The 20687-nt window shown below is 43.4% G+C and overlaps 1 protein-coding gene across 1 annotated transcript in view; it reads left to right on the forward strand.

Moving 5' to 3' along the window:
* Positions 1 to 14613: 14613 nt before the first annotated feature.
* Positions 14614 to 20687, forward strand: part of RBM20 (RNA binding motif protein 20) — a 189899-nt gene continuing 183825 nt past the window's right edge. Inside the window, 1 exon segment of the mRNA XM_046654235.1 lies at positions 14614 to 15250. Coding sequence (XP_046510191.1) covers positions 15066 to 15250 — 185 coding nt within the window. The 5' untranslated portion in view covers positions 14614 to 15065.

Genomic DNA, 20687 nt, shown 5'->3' on the forward strand with positions numbered 1-20687 from the left:
TTAATGGAAGACCGTTGGATTCTCATGTCTGCTTCTGCATTCAGTGTCTTGCTATATGTTGTTCGGTTTGGAGAAGATAAAGAAAATTTGATGTCATGCAGATACTTAGTTGTAAAGGAGGACTTTGCAGTCACCCTAAAGGAATTATAGAGACCCCTGGGGGTCCTTAGGCTACTTATTTGAGAACCAATTCCATAGAAGAAACAGAAAAAGCTATCAAAGACCTATCTCACACATACATACACAAAACATTAGGATCACATGATTTCACAGGGGAATTCTTCCAATCTTTTAGAGACCAGATAATCCTAGCGTTAGAGCATAGAAAAAGAAAGAAAAGTTCCAAACTCTTTTTCTTTTGGTGAGGAAGATTGTCCCTGAGCTAACATGTTACCAATCCTCGTCTTTTTGCTTGAGGAAGATTGTCCCTGAGCTTACACCTGTGCCAATCTTCCTCTATTTTGTTTGTGGGACACCACCACAGCATGGCTTGATGAGTGGTGTGTAGGTCTGTGCCTGGGATCTGAACCCACAAACCCTGGGCCGCTGAAGTGAAGTGAGCAAACTTAACCACTGTGCCACCAGGCCAGGCCAGGCCACCAAACATTTTTTATGAAATAAGTATAATATTGATACCTAAATGCGAAAGCACAAAAAAGGAAGATATATAGATAATTTTTACTTATAAATATTTATTTAAAAACTGAAAGTATTAGCTAATAGTTTTCTAAGAGGACATTAAAAACAATACACTATGATCAAGTGGGATTTATTTCAGGAACACAAGGATGGTTTGATATTATTCGTTAATATACTTCACTGTAATAATAAGTTTATGAAAAAGATGATATGAGTATATCTATAGATACTGCAAACCTTTTGACAAAACTACCCATTCCTGATCAAAACATTAAATAAAAACAGAAATTAATGAATTCAGTTTAATAGAATAAATGTGTATATATATATATATACACACACACATTTAAATTAAATTAAATTAAATGTATATATTAGGAATATATACTTCATTCCTAAAGCCAGCATCTTACTTAGTGGATAAACACATGAGGTCAGGAAAAAGGGAAGGATGCCCGTCCACCATTATTGAACATAATATGAGAGATATTAACCAATGCAACCAGACAAGAGAAAACTATTAGAGGCATAAGAATTGAAAATGAAAAGTAAAACTATTTCTATTTGTAGATGATTTGATAATACAGTCAGAAAACTCAAAAGTTTTAATGATAAAACTAACACAAGCAAAGTAATTCTGTAGGCTATACATACACACACAACTTTATATAGATAAATAATATAGAAATACAAATATGAAAATATGTTTATATTTATAAAAACAATAACCAATTGGAGGAGATAACGAAAGAGAAACCCCTCTTTATTATAGAAATGCAAAAGCATAAAATATTTAGTAATAAACTAATAAGAAATATGTGAACTATGTGGAAATTCTAATGTAGTCTGATAGAGACTTGTTTACCTAATATTGTGGCACTAGGCATCTAGAGAATTAGTTATATAGTCATAAATAAGAAAACACAGCATATAAAAGGCAAGGGTGGCTCTGGAAGCAGCCACCGTGTAGGTAATTTGGACTCTCTAGGGTGTTACCAGGTTCCAGGGGGGCGGTGTCTGGTCCCAGGAGAGGTGCTCTGGGTACACCTTCTGGCTTGGCTGGCTGTCCATCTGGCTCCCGATCTCCTGTCCCTCTGGGCTGTGAGGCTGACAGCTGGTGTCTGTGTGGTGACTTGCTTGGCTCTGTCCCCTCTCCTAGTGTCACTTTTTCTGTAAGAAAACTTTGCTTTGATCTTCTGAAGTGTCAAGTGCTTATTTGCTACCACTAAAATCATCAAAACCTCTCTGAGGAAAACTTTAAAACGCTCCCAAAAGGCACAAAAGGAGACTTGAACAAAGCAAAAGACATTTCTTGTTCTTTGACAGGACAACTCAGCATTATAAAGATCTAATTACCTTCAAATTAATATATAATTTTAACATGATCTTAATAAAAATACCACGTTGTTTCCTAGAGGTGCTGATTCTGGAACTCGCATAGCAAAATACGGGCCGGCCTTGTGGCTGAGTGGTTAAGTTCAAGTGCTTGGCTTCAGTGGCCCGGGGTTCACTGGTTTGGATCCTGGGCACGGATCTACACACCACTCATCAGGCCCTGCTGTGGCGGCATCCCACACAGAAGAACTAGAATGACCTACAACTAGGATATACAACTATGTACCGGGGCTTTGTGGGGGAAAAAAAAGAAGAGGAAGAGTGGCAACAGATGTTAGCTCAGGGCCAATCTTTCCCACCAAAAAAAGAGAAGCATTTAAAAAAAAAGAAAAAGAAACATGCAAGAATAGCAATAAAAACCCAAAAAAAGAAGAGTTGTAAGAAGAGACTAGGCTTGTCAAATAATAAATAATATTATAAAGACCTATGATTAAAACTGGCAAATGAATAGACAGACGATTAGAATAAAATAGAAAGTGTAGAATAGACCTCAGTGCATATGGAAATTCAGCATATGATAAAGATAACATCCCAAATCACTGAGGGAAAGCTGGTTCGTTTCGTAAGTGATGTTAGGGCAGCTGGATGGCCATTTGGAGAAAGATAACATTGGGTCCGTGCCTCACACCATACACCAGAATAAATGCCAAATGGATCAGAGGTCTAAGTGTAAAAACTAAAATCATACAGGTGCTAGGAGAAAACAGGAGATTGAAAAAATAACCTCAGTGTGGGGGAACTTTTCTAACTCTCACTCAAAATCCAGATGCAAGAAAAGATTGATGAATTTCTCTACATAAAATATGACGAAACATTAGCATGGCAAAAATATACTAAGCAAAATCAAAAGACAAATAATGAACCAGGTGGAAATATTTACCACCTACATCAGAGATAATGATATAATTTCCCCAATATATGAAGAGGGCTTAAAATTGAGGAGGGGAAAAAGACCAAAAACCCCATACAAAAATGGGCAACAGAGACAGTTCATTAAAAAAGATATACAGTGATTCTTAAATACTTCTTGTGAAAGTAAGGGGAAATAAGATTATGTGTATATTACACACATACACACAAACATACAAAAGAAAAAGGAGGGGGACAGGGAAGGGGAGAGAGAGAAGAAGAAGAGGAGGAGGAGGAGGAGAAAAGTGAAGAGAGAAAGAAAAGAGAGAGGAGAAAACAGGCAAGGATCATCAGTGGATGCTAAAACCCTTGGGTGAATGACTACTGGTGAAGAGGACACTCACATAGTCTCAGAGTATCAGTCCAAAGGTGATTGCTAATTACAAAGGGAAAAAGACAAGATCTGCTTTAACCAAGCGAGACAACTCAGCATCGCCAATGATAATGGAACAAACCAGCATGATGGGTCTCCTTACGTGAGGAACAGAAAATACACATCGCCTATGTAGTCTTCTTGCTAAAAAATTTTAACCTGAACCTAATAATGAGAAAATGATAAGACAAATCCACAATATAGAATATGAATTCTACAAATCAATTCACCTGAACTCTTCAAAAATGTCAATGTCCTGAATGACAAAAAAAAAAAAAAAGTGTGGAAACTATTCTAGGATAAAGCAGACTAAAGACAATAACCAATGAATACAATGCATAAAATTTGTATGTATCTTAGATTTAAACAAAAAAGTGAATATAAAGGACATTATTTAGACAATTGGGAACATTTGCATATGAACAGAAAATTATATATTACTGTATCAGTGTTAAATTTCTTGGATGTCAACGATATTGTGGTTATGGAGGAGTATATCCTTGTACCTTGGGAATACTTGGTATTTAGGGGTGAACTGACATGGTGTTTACTACTCATTTTCAGCTAATTCAGCAACAACAACAAAATTAGATAGTTATCTGAATCCTTGAGGGTTAATATGAAACACACAAAAGACTTCAGGTCAGCCCCATGGTGTAGTGGTTAAGTTTGGTGCTCTCTGCTTCCGTGGCCTGGGTTCACAGGCCTGGGTGCAGATCTACACCACTGGTCAGCCATGCTGTAGTGGTGACCCACATATAAAGTGGAGGAAGATTGGTACAGATGTTAGTTCAGTTCTAATCTTCCTCAGCAAACAAACAAACAAAAAACACCATTGCTTTAGTAATGATCTTTGTGACACACCTTAAAAACCTAAATCTTATTGTTGGCAGGAGGGAGGTTGTTAGCGACACTCAATCATCATAAAAATCACCATTGATGAAATAGTTCTTCAGGCAACAAACACCCAGCAGTGGAAAGGTTATAACTTATCCAAGATTATGGACAGAAAGAAAAGACTAGAACATAAGGAAAGAATTCAGTCTTTTTTTTTTTGTAAGGAAGATTGGCCCTGAGCTAACATTTGTGCCAGTCTTCCTCTGTTTTATGTGAGAGACCACCACAGCATGGCTGATGAGCGGTGCTACGTTCATGCCCCAGATCCGAATCTGCAAACCCTGGGCCACCTAAGCAGAGCCGGCGAACTTAACCACTATGCCACTGGGCCAGCCTCAGAACGCAGTTTTATTATCTATGCCTTAGACTACGTGAGATTTACTTATTTTTTTTCTTTCTTTTACTTTTTAAGGAAAATTTTCATTAATATATAACATATAGGCAGAAAGAGACACAAATCATAAATGTCTAACTTTTTGCATTTCTACAAAGTGAATGCATCCATGAAACCATCATCCAGATCAAGAAATAGAATAATCCAACAGCTCTGAAGTCTTTCTAGGGCTAAGATTTAAAACTCAGCTTGAGGATCACCCAGTGGATGCTTTTTCCCCCGTATTTACCTGGCATATTTATTTAATTTTTTCAGCAAACATTTCCTGGATACTTTCTTCTGTGTCAGACACCCTGCAATGCCTCATCGTGCCCCTCATCCTCAGTATGCACCTGCCATACCAGGGGCTGTTTGTGTGTTAACATCTTTTTCAGTTATAGAAGAGACATTTTTCAGGCTATCGTGGTCCAGCATCCATTCATTCCTGGCACCCTCAGATTTTCCACGAGGGAAATCACAGACTCTCCAGCTTTCAATATGCATGCTTCAGGTGGAGTTGATGTCACATCTGGCACCAGGGGTGAGAATGTGACTCTGGTTCAGCCACGGAGATTATCACGTTTTCTGGCCATAGATTGGCTCATGAATAGGCACGTGACCCAGTCAGAGCCCAGTAAATGTAATAAGGATTTTGTTAGGACCATTGAGAGAGGCACACTCACTTTAGACTTGAACCTGGGGGGATGTAGACGTGGAAATGCTGAGAGCCGTTTTGCCAGTTCTAATGGGTCACCCGAGCTTCGGAATTTCTGTCAGGTTGGCTGAGGTCTCCACCGATGCTTGATCACCTCCCAACTTCTCTTTCTGCCCAGTCCTAACCCTTCCACACATGTTGATCCTGGGAGCAGCTCCTAGCAAACTGCTATACCCCGTCTCTATCTCAGAATCTGCTTCCCAGGGAACCTAACTTTAGCTGGCATGATGGTAAGCACTTATGTTAATTCTTCATCCCACAGATAAATTCTGAAGACATACTATGTGCCAAACACATGGTGTTGTGACTCACCACAACCTATGAAACTAATTTTACGGGTGAGGGAACTGAGTCACACAGTAGTTAGGTAACCCTCCCAAGGTCACACAGCTAATAAGTGATAGAATCAGGATTCGAACTCAGGTCTGTCTGATTCTAAAGCCCATGCCCTTAATAATAACGTTACAAACAAACCAATGGCAGCACTAAAAACCGCTCCAGATTTCCAGATGTTCATAGCCAACGATCTTGTGCTGAATCAAAAGAACAAATGTACATTCTACTGTGGGCAGATCTTGGCGTTTGATGAAGACAGGGCTACTAGGACAGGCACACCCAGTCTCTGCAGCCCAGGTGTTCTTGCTATAGTCAGGAGAACAAGGAGTGACGCATGAAAAATTAAATTACAAAAGAGTAAAAAGGGATCACATTATCAAATAAAAAATACACATGAGTTACCAGGGAGTATATGATTAGCTGCCAAGTGGGATGTGCAGACCGGCAGCGCAACATGCTCTCCAAGAAGGGAGGCACTCCTCGGCTGGAAGAGTCAGGCAGGTGTGGAAGGTGTGGAGGGGCACTCCACAGACAGCAGACAAGAGGAGGCACCGGGAGCTGGGTGGGGGGTGAGGGGGCAGTGAGTGCAGAAGGTGTTTTCCCAGGGAAAGGATTAGATCAGCTGGGCCAGAGACTTCAGTGTGACAGGAGCCTGAGCCTGGAGGCTGGACCAGGGGGAGGCTGTGAAGGTTTTTGGATGGGAAAGTCCTTCCTTTTTGGACCATCCATCCTTGCCTCCTGGCTCCTCCTCTGCCTCCTATTCTCACTTGGTCCAAACCTCTTGCCTTCCTGCGTGGCCCTGGGATTGGAATTGAGCTCAAGCAGGGTGAAGAGCCCCACTGGCTGTGCGTTCCTTCATTTGTCTTTCTGGGCTCTGAGGTCCAGGAACAAAATTCCCCCAGCTCCTCCCCCTCCTGCAGGCCCATTCCTCCCTGGATTACTTACTCTCCTCAGGCTGCCGGAACAAAGTACCACAAACTGGGTGGCTTAAAACAACCAAGTTATTTTCTTACAGTTCTGGAGGCCGGAAGTCAGAAATCCAGGTGTCAGCAGGGCCATCTGAGACTGGATAGAATCCTTCCTTGCCTCTTCCCAGCTTCTGGTGGTGGCAGGCCAATCTTTGGCGTTCCTAGATTTGCAGCTGCATCGTGCCAATCTCTGCCTCCATCGTCACATGGCGTCCTGGCTGTGTAATCTAGGTCTACATTTCCCTCTTGTTGTAAGGCACGAGTCATATCGGATTAGGGTCCACCCTAACGACCACATCTTAACTTGATTACATCTGCAAAACCCCTATTTCCAAATAAGGTCACCTTCACAGGTGCGAGGGGTTAGGAGTTCAACAGATCTTTTGCCGGGAGGCAATTAACCTCTAACCCTCCCTTAGATGTTTTAGACATGCTTATTTACTCTTCCCTGGGGAGGGGAGGAGAGTGAAGCAGACATATGTTAAAAACCTTACCCCTCCCCAATCCTCAGAGGCCTTCCCCAGCATTCTTTAAATCATCAGAAGTCAAGTTCTGCTGGGAAACATTCCAAGGCAGGGGCAATCCCCCAGCGGTCTCCCAGCTCCACCAAACCAAACCGCACCTTTTACCTTCCACCTCCTGCATCTCCTGGGTGTCCTGCTCTCAGCAGATTTGAGATTTCTGAGCTGCCTGGTGCAGTGTGATGGAGCGGGTCATCATTACAGTCCCTCGTCCCGAGAGGTGACTCTGGGCCAGGCTTGTGCTCAGCCTCGCAACCACAGGAAGGAAAGACTTGTTACCCCATCTCATGGATGAGGCAACTGAGAGCAGAGAGCTTACGAGGCAGGCCCAAGGTCACCAGGCTGGCAAGGGGCAAAACCAGGACCCGAACCCAGGTCTGTGAGTCTCTTATCCACAGTGCGTTCTTCTGACAATACCCTCTTTACCCTGTTTCCCTTCCAGGTGGTTTTTACAGCTAGATCCTTTCACCCTGGGGCTTTTACATGCAGAAGGTGACGGACATCCTGACTCAGAGCTCCCCTCTCCCTTTCAAGAGAAGACTGTGTATCATGATTATTGAGTGTCCAATGGGAAGTCCAGTAATCCTAATGTTAAAACAGCTGACAGAGGCTTGCTGAGCCCCAGTCACATGCCAGATGACACTGGCCTAAGTGGTGTGCATTTAAAAAAAAATTCAGCTTTATTGAGATGTAATTGACATATAAAATCGTAAGATATTTAAAGTATACATCTTGGTGTTTTTTTTTTCCTTTTTCTCCCCCAAAGCCCCCCAGTACATAGTTGTATATTCTTTGTTGTGGGTCCTTCTAGTTGTGGCATGTGGGACGCTGCCTCAGCGTGGTTTGATGAGCAGTGCCATGTCCGCGCCCAGGATTCGAACTGACGAAACAGTGGGCCGCCTGCAGCGGAGCCTGTGAACTTAACCACTCGGCCATGGGGCCAGCCCCTACATCTTGGTGATTTGATATACATATACATTGTGAAAAGATTCCCTCCATCTGGTTAATTAACACATCCATCACCTCACATATTTATCTTTTTTTTTGGTGAGAACATATAAGTTCTAGTCTCTTAGCAAATTTCAATTGTACAATACAGTGTTACCCACTAGAGTCATCACATTTTACTTTAGCTCCCCAGATCTGTTCTCCTTACAGCTCAAAGTTTGTACCTTTTACCAACCTGTGAAGTGCTTTACCTCTAATCTTCACAATAGCCTTATGATGTGGGCACTATTGTTCCCATTTTTCAGATGGGAACACTGAGGCTCCGAGAGGTAAAGTAACTGCCTAAAGTCCTGCAGCTAACAGTTCATGAGTCTCGGTTTCTAATCCAGCTATTCTGACTCCAGAGTCTATGCTGAGAGGGGGTGAGGCAGGGTCTCCTGCAGGGCGTGGTGCTGGGATGACCAAAGGTGCTACATCAGGGAGTGGCACCAGCCTGCCCGCTCCAGGCCAGCTGCATGCCACTCGGTGAGGTCAGCACATCACAGGCTCTCACTGTTCCTGGCGTCATGCTGGCATGCAGAGGCCTCCGGTGTTGCCTTCCATAATGGTCACCTGATCCCTGAGCTGGTGGGCAAAGAGCCTGAGATGTTTATTTCCTGACGACCAACTGACCTAACAGAAGACAGCCGGGGTGATAAGAGAAGACAGGGGAGGCGGCTGGGGGACAGGCTGTATAAAGGAATCCCCTGCCTCAGAGAAGTACTGTTTTGCTTGGCTGGGGCCCAGAGTCACACTAAGGGCCTCTGAATGACAGTGACATTCCCCAGAGATTAAGCACCTCAGGGTAAAAGTGGGTCTCCACAGCGGGTGCAGAGTCCTGTGGAACTTCAATCATGCAATTAGCCACCAGCTAACATTTCTCCCACATTCATTTCATACCTTCATCGCTTCCCATTCCCATTCCCCCAAAATTCAGCTGCAACTTGTTTTATAACACCCCTCATTGTACCCCACGGCTTTGCTTTCTCTTGGGAATAGAAAAGGAGATAAAGCCATTCTCTGGATCTTTCAAAGCACAGCTCAAAATTCTTCTTTTCCAGGAAGCCATGCGCAGGCAGCCCTGAGTACCTCTGAACTCCCTGGGGTTCTGAACTCAATCCACAGTTGTTGGTTTGTTGCCAGGTACTGAACAAATGGTGGAAGGACAGAGCTCAAGCCACCTGGACTTGGGGCAGCGATACTTTTAGAGGAGACAAAGATGCTGATGTCACTCTTGATTTGGGATGACTGCTTTTCTGTTCAGGCACATTGGATACACTTAGTGGTCCAGAACCCAGATTTTCTGACTCCCAGCCAACTGCTACTTTGATTATAATCCAATACCTGTGTGGCTCATTAGAGGAAAAGGGGCCTGGCTGATAAATCCACGACCAGTGAGGTGGAGGATAAGCCTTCCCTGCAGCCAATGAGGGCATTTTCTGTGTGTCGTTAGGCAGAACAGAGCCTCACGGGTCATGTCCTCACTTTTCCTCAGCTAAAGTTCCCTGTCTCCTTCAAATTCAAATGTGCATCCAGTTCCATGAGTAACCATATTATTTTTAAACAGCATCCTTCAGCCGTTGCCTCTCCTGGGTTTTCAGAGAGGCAATCCTTTGTGAAGCTAGCATAAGATTTTATTTTATGATTGTTTAAAAATGTCTGCAGGGATTTCATGGAGTTTAAGTAAAAGATTATGCTATATATCTTAGAGCCAGCATATAGATAAAGTTTACCTCAGGGGGATGGAAAAGAGAAGCCAGGTCATGCGGAGGGATGGGAAACCAAACGGTGAGATAATGGAGACAGCAGAGAGAGTCAAACCCGCTAAGATTTAGTAGAGGGGCGTGTCGTCTCAAAAGCCCCATTACACTAAGAAACGCCATGTCACCACACAGAGTAGTTAGAAGTTCAACCCTAGGAAAAATAGAGACTGGGGTTAGCTCTGCAGCTCCTCCACTTAGCAGCTGGCCAAGTGGCTGAACTTCTTTGAGCCTTAGTTTTCTTATCTGTAAAATGGGCATAAAAACAACCATCTAATAAAGTGGTTGTGAGGATTAAATGAGAAACATTACGTACTCAAGACAAGCTGGCATAGAAATACTCAAGAAATGATAACTGTTATTAACAACACTCAGATAACAGTTAATATGTTATGACTAACTTTGATAAGTTGTTTAATATTTATCCGTAACTCTCAAACTAGTAGATTGTAACTGTATCAACTTGACTGTTGGCAACTTAATAAGTTAATTACTCAACTGTCTCTGTTGGAGTTGTTAGGATATCAAGAAGCTACTTGGACAATAAATTGTCCAGTGTGTTTCTCCTTCATTCCTGCAGATGAATTTTTGCTTTCAAAACAAACATCCTATTAATGTGCTGAGAGTTGTTAAGAATTACTAGTAGAAGAAACAAACAATTGTTTTGTTGTCAGTTAATAAAAAACACATATTCATAGTAAAAAATTTTCAAACAATACCTATAATTGATACAATTTTATTCCAAATATTCAAAAAAATGTAAAAGGTCATAAAAGAAAAAGTTTTCTGCTCCATCCCAATTTCCCAAGGTAACTACTGTTAGTAATCAATTGTTTGTATGACTTTCCAGAAATGTTTTATGCTCTTTGATTTTACACAAATTTAATCATACTGCAATGCTGTTGAGGAACTGAAACTTTCTCCTTGGAAGAAAATGTGTATGTTTCTCCTTTCTCCATCTTGGAATCTCTCCCTACCAGGAGGTAGAAATCTACCTCCTCCTTTTTAAGGGCTACAGCGTATTCTCTCGTAGTTAGGGACCATCCTTTATGTAACCAGTCCCCCACTGCTTGGCACTTTGGTTGTTTCTAGTTTTTGCTATTATGAACACCACCACAACGAACTCCCTTGTACATGGAGCTTTGGTTGTTGCTACAAATAAACCAATAGGATATGGGTAAAGGCTGAGTCAGTTTCCTTTGTTGCAATTTTAATAGCACCAACTCACTTCCAAAGAGGTTGCAGCAACTGACACCCTCACCCACAGTGTAAGAGAAAGTCTGTGTCCTGCTGTTTCACCAGCTCTGGGTATTATCAAACTTTACAATATACTGAAGTAGACTGTTATTTAAAAAACAACAGTAATAGTAAACAAATGTGGAAGAGCACTACATATGAAACAATCTCATCTCCAGAGATGCATGCTCACAATCACCCTGAGAAGCCGGCTAGTTCCCCTTTGGACAGAGGGCAGGGAGTCACACCAAGGTCTGGACCTCGGCTCCACTTTTATTATCCTGTGACCTTGAGCGGGTTCACAAAGCTTCTCTGTCTGCAAACTGGTGATATAAATGAAATAAGGCATGAGAAAGCTCCTAGAACCAGTGCCTGGACCCCAGCAAACATTGATTAATATTACAAAACAAGCCAGAGTGCCAGAGCCCCTGGCAAGTTGGAGAATGACCTCAGTAGTAATAAGACCTGAGGTCTATTTCCCACTCCTTCCTACTACCTCCCACCAGGCTGCTTAATTTCTTTGAATTTTCTTGTTTGTAAGGTGTCAATTTGGATCACTCCTATTAATTTACTGATCTGGATAGATATGAATGGCGGAGTTGAGTCACAATGCAGGTGACATTTTTACATTCTCTGGACAATGCAGGCAGGATCACAGCAAAAGAAGACAGGTGGGAACCTCAGCTGCGTGTCTGTCACCGAGGCAGTGGAGAGAGGTTTGGGGTCAGGTGGACCTCACTGCAGAGAGGTCTACCTCACTGCTTCTGCCCCTTAAAAGCCAGGTGACGCGGGCAAATGGGTATAGCCATCTGAGCCTCAGTTTTCTCAGTCCTAAAACATGGATAACAGTAGCTACCTTCTGAGGTTTCTGTGAGTATGAAGGAAGTAATAATCTATGAAAGCACTTAGCAGCGGACTCCTGTTAAATGTTCAGTGTGTTCACAGACAGCAAAAGCCCCACTGCCTGATCGTAGTCTGCTGGTAGGTCAGGAGGGACAGGATGCTTCTGCAGAGTGGAACAAAGACAGATGTTATCAGCCCTCCACGACGAGTCACACTCCCCACTTGTCAAGTCAGGAGACCCCCCAGCAGTAACTGTGAAGCACACCGTGCTGTGGTGGAGGTGGTGAGCACACAGGGCAGGCAGAAGCAAGACTGCTAGTTTCTCACATGGCTGCAACCCCAGCGACGGATCTTTCTCATTCTTCCCAGAAAGAAGTGAGAAAACATAAGTTAAAAAATAGTTTTCATTGGGCCTGCTTAATACATTTAATGTTTGAGTGGCAAAATGGAAATGCTTGTTGGAGACAATCCTGGACACCATTCTGTGGGGATTTGAGGTAGGGCAGGAACCAGCTTTAGGGTTACGCTGCAGCATTCCCCTCTCCCTTCGCATCGGCTTCCATTCGAATTTCAGGTGGTACATAACACATAAATTGCAAATATTAAGCTATAATCATGGGAATGGGATTTCTGGAAAACACCTTGTGAATTATTAATTTCTTCAATTTTTTTTATTTTGAAATTTTCAAACTTACAGAAAGGATGCAAGGAAAGCTTAATGAATACCTAGGTTTACCCACTGTTATTATTTTGTCCCATATGCTAACACGATATTTTTGAGATGTAGATAGCTGCATTCATAGAATATAGTCTTTCTTTTCTGCCAGTAGAAAGGTTATGGGGATGGATTTAGTTATATCAATATTGTGACTGCCAGGCACTCAGCTTCCTGTAGTTTGAGATCCGTTGTTCTATTTGGCTACACCGTTGGAATATTAGGAATCACATTTATAATAACTGCCGAATTGAATATCTCCCACACCAAATATGCAAGATACACTATGTGTAGTCCTAACAGCAACTGTGCAAGCTGGGGTCTCATCACTGCCAACTTGCATATTTGATAACTGACACTCGGAGAGGTTGAGTCAGTTTATAAGCCTCTGCTGGTAAGAACAGATCTCTTTTTGACTGCAAAGCCCTTTTCGCAAAGGTTTCGGACGATTCTCAGAGGGACATTTTAATGCAAGCATATGGAAAGTTTTAAAAATTAGTTTCTGGGAGAGGTGCAATGTTAACTTCAGGTAATTTCTCTCAACCAAGAAGGTGGGGGCCGGTGGGACGAGGAGTTTTATGGAAACTGTATTCAGGACTTTAGTGATAGAAACTAAGGATGATGAAGCAACCTCTCAGAGAGCCTGAGAAGCCTCTTTTTGGCATGGCCCCTTACTAACCATGTACAGTCGGACAAATCACGCTGATGATGACTCATTTGTGAAATGGGGACAACAATCACTACCTCTTTACCTGTTCTTTTTGGTGAGATGCAATTTTGTGAATTTTAATAATCTTTATGAATACAAGTAATTGATGTATCATCTTATCTGTAGGAGCAGAGAGAGAGAGAGGAAGGAAGACAGAAAGTGGACAGGACATTTTATCTGTAGGAGAGAGGGAAGAAGGGGAAAGATCTAGGTAGGACGACAGAAATCAAGGGCGCCTAAGCTTCCTGACGCTGGTGGGGAAGTTGACAGAAACTCACAGTCTAGGGAGAGAAGAAAGCATCTTTCAGGAATTTCAATTAGTTGCCAGGTCCCAGAGAACCCATCTCCAGAGTATTCCTCCGCGTGGCCGCGAGAGGAGGACACGGATGGGCTTGAGACCCTCAGTAAACTTCTTTCCAGGCCGTGGGGCACCCTGGCGTGCTCTCTGGTTTCCAAAGCACCCAAGGGACGCTTTTCCTGGCTTCCCGGGGCTGCCCGTGACAGGATGCAGGATGTCCGTACGCCGGAGGGACGGTAAGGATCTCTAGGGTAACCACTTTGCCCGGCGCATAAATGTTTCTGCGGCACCAGGTGCGTCCCGACACCTCCAGCCGCGAGCCAGGACGTTAAGCTGCACCTTGCAAGGTGGCTCCCAGCGCAGGATGCGCGTATCCACAGGCGTGAACCGACGTGTGCAGGTGAACTGGCGCACACGGGCTCCCAGGCAACGAACAGAGCTTTAGAGGCGGTGGTGGTGGCTGCGCGATGTCGGTGATCTCTCTCCTTGTCATTCTTTACCTTTCCACTGAGATTTCGCCAATAAATAACAAGAATAAAGCGTATGCTTGGTTTTGTCTTTGCGTTCGTGAAATCGTGGCGGGTCTTTTAGAGAAGACAGGGGAAAAAAGGAAGAGAAACCACGGCAGCCCCACCGGCTGCCTCTGGGGACCCCTGAAATCAACAGCTGGAACTGCCAATTTGGAGATTCCTAGGGCCTGGTCATCTAAGACCGGGATTACAAGGCCCACCGACCAGGGGGAGGGTCGGGGCTTTTCCCTCGCGGGGCCGGGCTCCGGCCGCGGGAAGGTGCCAAGCCCGGCGCGCTTCGCACTGGCGATGCGCGCGGACGCCCCGGGCGCGCTCCGTCCGCCGCTCTTGGCAGGAGGGCGAGAGGCTGCGCGCGCCGTCCCTAGGGACAGCCCCGAGGCCGCCCCGCTCCCGGGAGAGGCGAGAGCTGGGCAGCCGGCGGCGGGCTGGCGTGCGTCTCGCCGTCTCACGCGGTTCAGCTGCCCAGCGGAGCGCCCGGCCTGGGACCCTGAGGGCGCACGGTGGCCGGTGCCACACGCCACGCTCCCTCCCCGCTCGCCGCGCCCGCGGTCAGCGGGCAGAGCTCTCCGGACCTCACCGGCGCCTAGCAGCCCCGGGCAGCAGAGCCGCTCCCGCCGGCCGGGAAACGCCCCCTGTCCCCCACCCCCGCGGGGCCCGGCCGGGAGAGTGGGACCGGCGGGAGGAGGAGGAGGAGGCGGCGCCGCCGGGACTGCCTCCTCCCCGCCCCTCGCGTCTCCTCCCCGCGCCACCGGGAAGGACAAGGGGACTGGGCACGGGGACCCCGGCCAGTGAGCGCCGGTGCCCCGGGGCCGCCCTTCGCTTGCGCTCTCCTGCCGCGAGCCGGGGCCGGTCTCGCCTCATATGGTGCTGGCCGCAGCCATGAGCCAGGACGCGGACACCAGCGGCCTCGAGCAACCGGACAGAGATGCCCGCAGCGTGCCCGGTGCCCCGGCGCCTCCAGCGCCCCCCGGCCCGCGAGGGATGCAGCCGCCGCCGCCGCCGCCGCCGCCGCCGCCCCAAGCCGGCCTACCCCAGATCATCCAAAAGTAAGAGGAAGGAGAGGGGAGCGGGGACCGGGGGTGCGCTTGGGGGACACGCCCCGGGCGCCCCCTTCTGTGGCTTCATCTCTCCTGTCCCTGCTAAACTGCGCTCGGCCTCCTGGCGTTTGAAGTTCTCTTGTCCTCTCGGCAAAGTCGGTCTCCTTCTGGCTGTTTGTGAGGTTGGGGTGAGGGAAGCCAAGTTATGTGGGGAAAATAATTTTCTTTTTTCCTTATCTCCTTTCTCTTCTCTTCAGGGATATTACTGGATATTTTGAACTAAAGTAGCTCAAAGTGGGGGGAAATGGACCACAGGGTCTATTTCATCTTTCTGGTCCCAAGAGGCCGATGGAATGTATGGAGAACAGCGCGCGAGTGTGTGTGTGCGCGTGAGGGGGTGTAAGTCAAATGCCGCCAGGAAGAAACCATCCTTCATGGGCCCCTGAAGTTTGTAAACAACACATTTTGCTTTGTCTTGAAAGAAGCGTTTACACTTTTCAAGAAGGCCCTTCCGAAGAGTTCTTAGCTGCGCAACCGTTTACCGTTAATGTTACCGTCTTGTGATTCAGGTGAACTGTGCGACTTGGGTCGCAAATTTTCAGAGTCGGCCTTCCCAACGCGTGAGTAGGTTGGGGGTGGTCAACAAGGCTCTGAGAAGTTCTTCTGGCTCATTTGGGGGCCATAAAAGTAAGATGGTGATGTTTTGTTCATTCTTTTCGAGATTTTGTTTGACAGTTGAAGGCCTAGAATGTTGACTTGTTTGAAGGATCTTCATTTTCTTAAGGATTTCCTCAGCCTGTCTTAAAGTCCTCAAAACTAGTTTAAGAAGTGTAGGAGAAAGTCTGAATGATGAATACTTGGGACGAAACTGACGAAACTAGAGAAATACACACGAGCACAGCAAAATCAATCGTATGGAACAGAGCGGAGGTTTTCCAGCGCTGCTGTATTGATGCTCTGAGTTATATAAACTTATGAAAGTATAGTAAGAGAAATCACCAGTGATGGGGTGTAAATGGCATTTAAATATTGCTTTTAAGACTGACAATAACAGAGTTGTGAAAATTCAAGTTTGATATCAGAGGACGCTGGTATCATATTTCAGAACAAAATGGTTCCTTATTTTTTGACTGGTAGAAAAGGAAAACTCCATTTATGACAACTCTTCGCTTTAGTTTCATTTTATATAACTTTCAACTACTAACAAGTTTCCAACATTTGAAAATGAAAATATTTTATATTGTTATTCTGTTCCTATTGTTTTGCAAATTATTTCAGCTGACTTACTAAATCTGATTGACAGTTTAAGTACATCATTACTTGAAAATTTCTCTTTAGTCCTTAATATAAATATGTCAACAGAGAAAAAAGTGTTTAAAACCTAAGTTTATTTACTAAAAAACCCTAAATGACCAATTATTAATTGGGAGACATCTAATGTGTTTCTTACCTTACCAGTGTCATGTGGCTTCAGATTAGGCTGCACATGAAGTTTACTGAATTGCTTTAGTATTGTAATCACCCTGCATTTTCCTATCATTTACTTTTAATTAGGAAAAAACTAGGAATTTTATGTCCACAGAAAAATTTTTCTAGATGGGTGTCTGATTATGAAATGTTGCCTGGTTGAAAATAAATGCCATTTTGTGGAAAATGGATCAGTTAAAGTGTATTTCAGTTACCTTATTTAATAATTTACCCTATAAATTCATCCCCATTTTGAAAATCCCGTCTCTGGACTATCTTACTTTAATAGATAATACTGAGGCTTTTCGAAGATGGCCTTTCTGCTTGCAGTCCAGGATGAGATCTCAAGAAATGCCTGATGGCTTTGCCCTGTTTTGCGTTAGTGACAGATCTGTGTTCAGGGGTCAGGTCTAGGGCTGGTGAATGTCCCTGTGGGATTTGATGTTTGTGCGCTTATGTTTCAAAGTTTTTCTTTATAAGGATGATTTGGGGTTTTCGCTCCTTTCAGTACCCACTGAAATTCCGCTGGAACCGGGCGTAACATGGCAAATGCTTTGCAGGTCCAACGTTAATGCGCTGAAACTTGAGCAGCTTATTTTGAAACTACGTTTGCATAATTTAATCTGAGCAACCATTTTTGTGTAGTTCTGAGATGCTGTTTGCATCAGCCATCTTTGAGAAAATGTAGCGAAGAGATTGCCCTCAGCCGCAAAATAAGTTGTCTGCCTCTTGATTTGGGGAATTTTGTGAGCTAGAACTGTGGATGAAATTCTCCTCTAGTGGATCGAATATTAAATGTATTTTATTGGGGAACCTGCATTTTCTTTAGTTATTTTAGTGATGTTATTAAGTAATTCATAAGAGGAGACGTTTTGATTTCTTTCAAATGATGAAGATAGCAATCTTCTTCGTGTTGCATAGCGTTTAAGAATTACAAAATTTTTTCATTTCTTAATAACAGCTTTCATTTTGGGTTAAGTCAAGGACTTTGTTAAAATAATAGTCATGATCACAATGCAAACCGATTCCTATTCATGTACGCTATATTGGGTCTTAAGAGAACTGCTATCTACTGCATTTAAGTAACTAAACACATCAAGTGTGATGATGAATAATGAGACTGATTTTGGTGTTTGTTTTGTGGAAGACAGCCTCGGTCCTTATGAAGATTGCATCGAAAGTTAATTTCTGTCAAGTGCCTTTGTTCTACTCAGGTATATTTAGTTTTCTTATTATTGCATTCTTAGCTTCAGTCAAGAACTGTCCATGACTTTTCTGCTCTTGTTAATCCCCGACCCCTGGCCATTATTGGCTTTACCTATAAGGGTTATCGGTCATGTTTAGACACGTATAACTAATATCTTGTAAGATCTTTGTTTTAAACATGCATTCTCTAAGTTGGCCAATATGGAGGTATTATTGAATAAATGTAAATCATTATATAAGACATACGGGCAATGAGAAATATAAATAACACCTTAGGAAGAGATCTGGGATGAGTTTAGGGAATTGGGATAATTTGAGGATTTAAAGTACCTACATTTTCCATACTATCAGAAGTAAAGAAACAGTGTGTGTTGGCGAATGTTTTATAAAGAGTTATCTCCTCAAACATTCACAATATTTTATTTCCAAAAGTATTTTATGTTTTAATTTTGTGCTTTAAAGTCAAACCTAGTTCTTGATTTATAAGAAGTTATTTATGAACCTTGTTGAACATCAGAAATTTAAATTTTAGGTTGTAAGTTTTAAAGTTCTCTTCGGAATGAAAACAGTACCACTCAACTCTGTGTGAAATGTTGGAGTCAGTTACCAAGTGTGCCACTAATCATGGTGAAAATTAACCAAACAAGCACACACACAATTTCTATGAAGTGAACACATAGGCGATTTTCCTAAAATTATTTGATTTCCAGCAAAATATTCCTGGCTAGTGCGTGACATGAAGGGGCATATTTAAGTTGAGTATAGATGACTTATTTTTTCCTTTCCAGATTATTTTGACAAGCAATGAATAAAAATCAATTATAAAAATAGAAAAAGTTTTGGGTTAGCATTTGATAGCTAGTGTTACCTGCATGTACTTGTGGCTTATGAAAATTAAAATCTAGTTTTGATTTCTATAGTTTATAGTCTTCTGCATAGCATTAGGACGCTGGCTGACTGCTTTCAGCACAAAGTGCTCCCCTGGCGCAGTTCAGACAGTGTTAGAAGGAGTCACTCTGATTGCAGATAATTTTACACACGTTCTGCATTTGGAAGCACCTCCACGTAACTCTCAGGGAGTGATTTGCAGGCAAGTTATGTGTGATGTCCACTCACTTTGATGGGCATGCAGACAATTACATCGAGAATCGGGGAGGAAATAAGAACTTGCCAAAAAGGGACATTACCTCACATTCACACTTGGTCCTTTTCTGGAAAGAGGATGGAATTTCTAACATCTGTGCCAGTTTCTAACATCAGTTTGAGTCCATTTTTAGGGGAAACAGGGATCCACTTGTAGAAGGAATGTTGAAAATTTTAAACACCATCTTAAACTGCACGTAAGACAAGCATTCGACAGGAGAAAACATCTGAGAGGATTAAGCATTTACCCAAAACAGGGGAGGAGAGAGGGTGGTTCTTGCCTTAGCATTCTGAAAAGTTTCTGTGCTTCTCTAGAAAGCCTCTTAAGGGTACTTTTTTTTTTTTTTAAAGAAATTTTGCTTGAGGGTTTGTTGTGATAAGTATTTTTAGATAGTAAGTGTAGCCATCCAGTTATGAGTTTTTCTCAAATTGCCAAAGAGATCAGTATTATGAAATGCAGTGCATTATTCCCATTAGTCATGGAAAATGACTATACATATGGTGCGCACAGAGCTGTTCTAATGCCAGTGCTGTAGGGGAAAGAAGAGAAGAAAAATTTTATCACCCATTTTATTCTTCTATCCACTTATTCTTCTGCTACGTCCTTAGCAGCTTATCAAATTAATAATTTTATAAGCCCAAGTCTGTCCATTGGAATGTGGACTCTGATCTGTTAAGATCTCCTTGTCTGTCCTTAATAGTTACCGGTGGGGAGAAAACCCCCCAGGACTGACTCAGAGTGAAATGATCTCGCATTATCCAGTTTCTCTCTCTCAATCTGATTTATTTTTCTTGTGGCTGTAGGTTCTTGACTCCAGTTAAACTAGTATTTCTTCTCTGCACACAACAGCTAGTCCTCAAGTAAACAAACCAATACAGCTCAGTTCACAGCTTTGATAAACAAGAATCCACAAAATGTTGGGAATAAGGGTCTAATCAAGGGATAGAATTAAAATGGACTGAACTAAACATGGAAAGCAAGAATGGAAGAAGCTTGAGATGGTGGAGTTAAAGCTCCAAAGAGAAATTCAGAGGCAGGGCTCCATCCTCCCTTCATCCACCCTGGTCCCCCTTCCAGACAAATGCCTGAAGGGGTCTCCTGTGCCACAAAATCCCACTTAATCTGATTTTTACTTCCTGCCACAGTAATTACCTTGTTTGCGAGGGTCTAACTGATATTATTTTATCTAGTTTAACAGGGAAAGTTGCTGTGTCTCCACAGCTGGTGTGAGTGGCTGGTAGCTGGGTTTAGGGTAGCACACTGAACAGTTTTGCAGAAAGTAAAGTGATCCATATTCCAGAATCAGGGCAAAGGCAGGAATTAGTGGTTTGTAGAAAGGAGCCCAGGGCAATTCCCTTCTGGTTAATGAGCCTGGTAGGATCATTGTGATATATGTGTTATCCTGGAAGCCTGACTTTGCTTGTTCCTACCAGTGAGAAGACTGGGATATCCCGACTTTAATTAAGAAGGTGCATTTTGAATCACCACCAAGGAGGTGTCGGCAGTGGGCTGATATTTTGTCTGGCTCAGTGGGTGGTCACTGTTTAAATTCCACCCAACTAGGGTTTCAGTCTTTGACATTTACAGACAGCAAGTTTGGGGACAAGTCATCACTGCCAGCTGTTTGAG

This window comes from Equus quagga, chromosome 2 (assembly GCF_021613505.1).
Source record: "Equus quagga isolate Etosha38 chromosome 2, UCLA_HA_Equagga_1.0, whole genome shotgun sequence".
In the NCBI taxonomy this organism is placed as follows: Eukaryota; Metazoa; Chordata; class Mammalia; order Perissodactyla; family Equidae; genus Equus; species Equus quagga.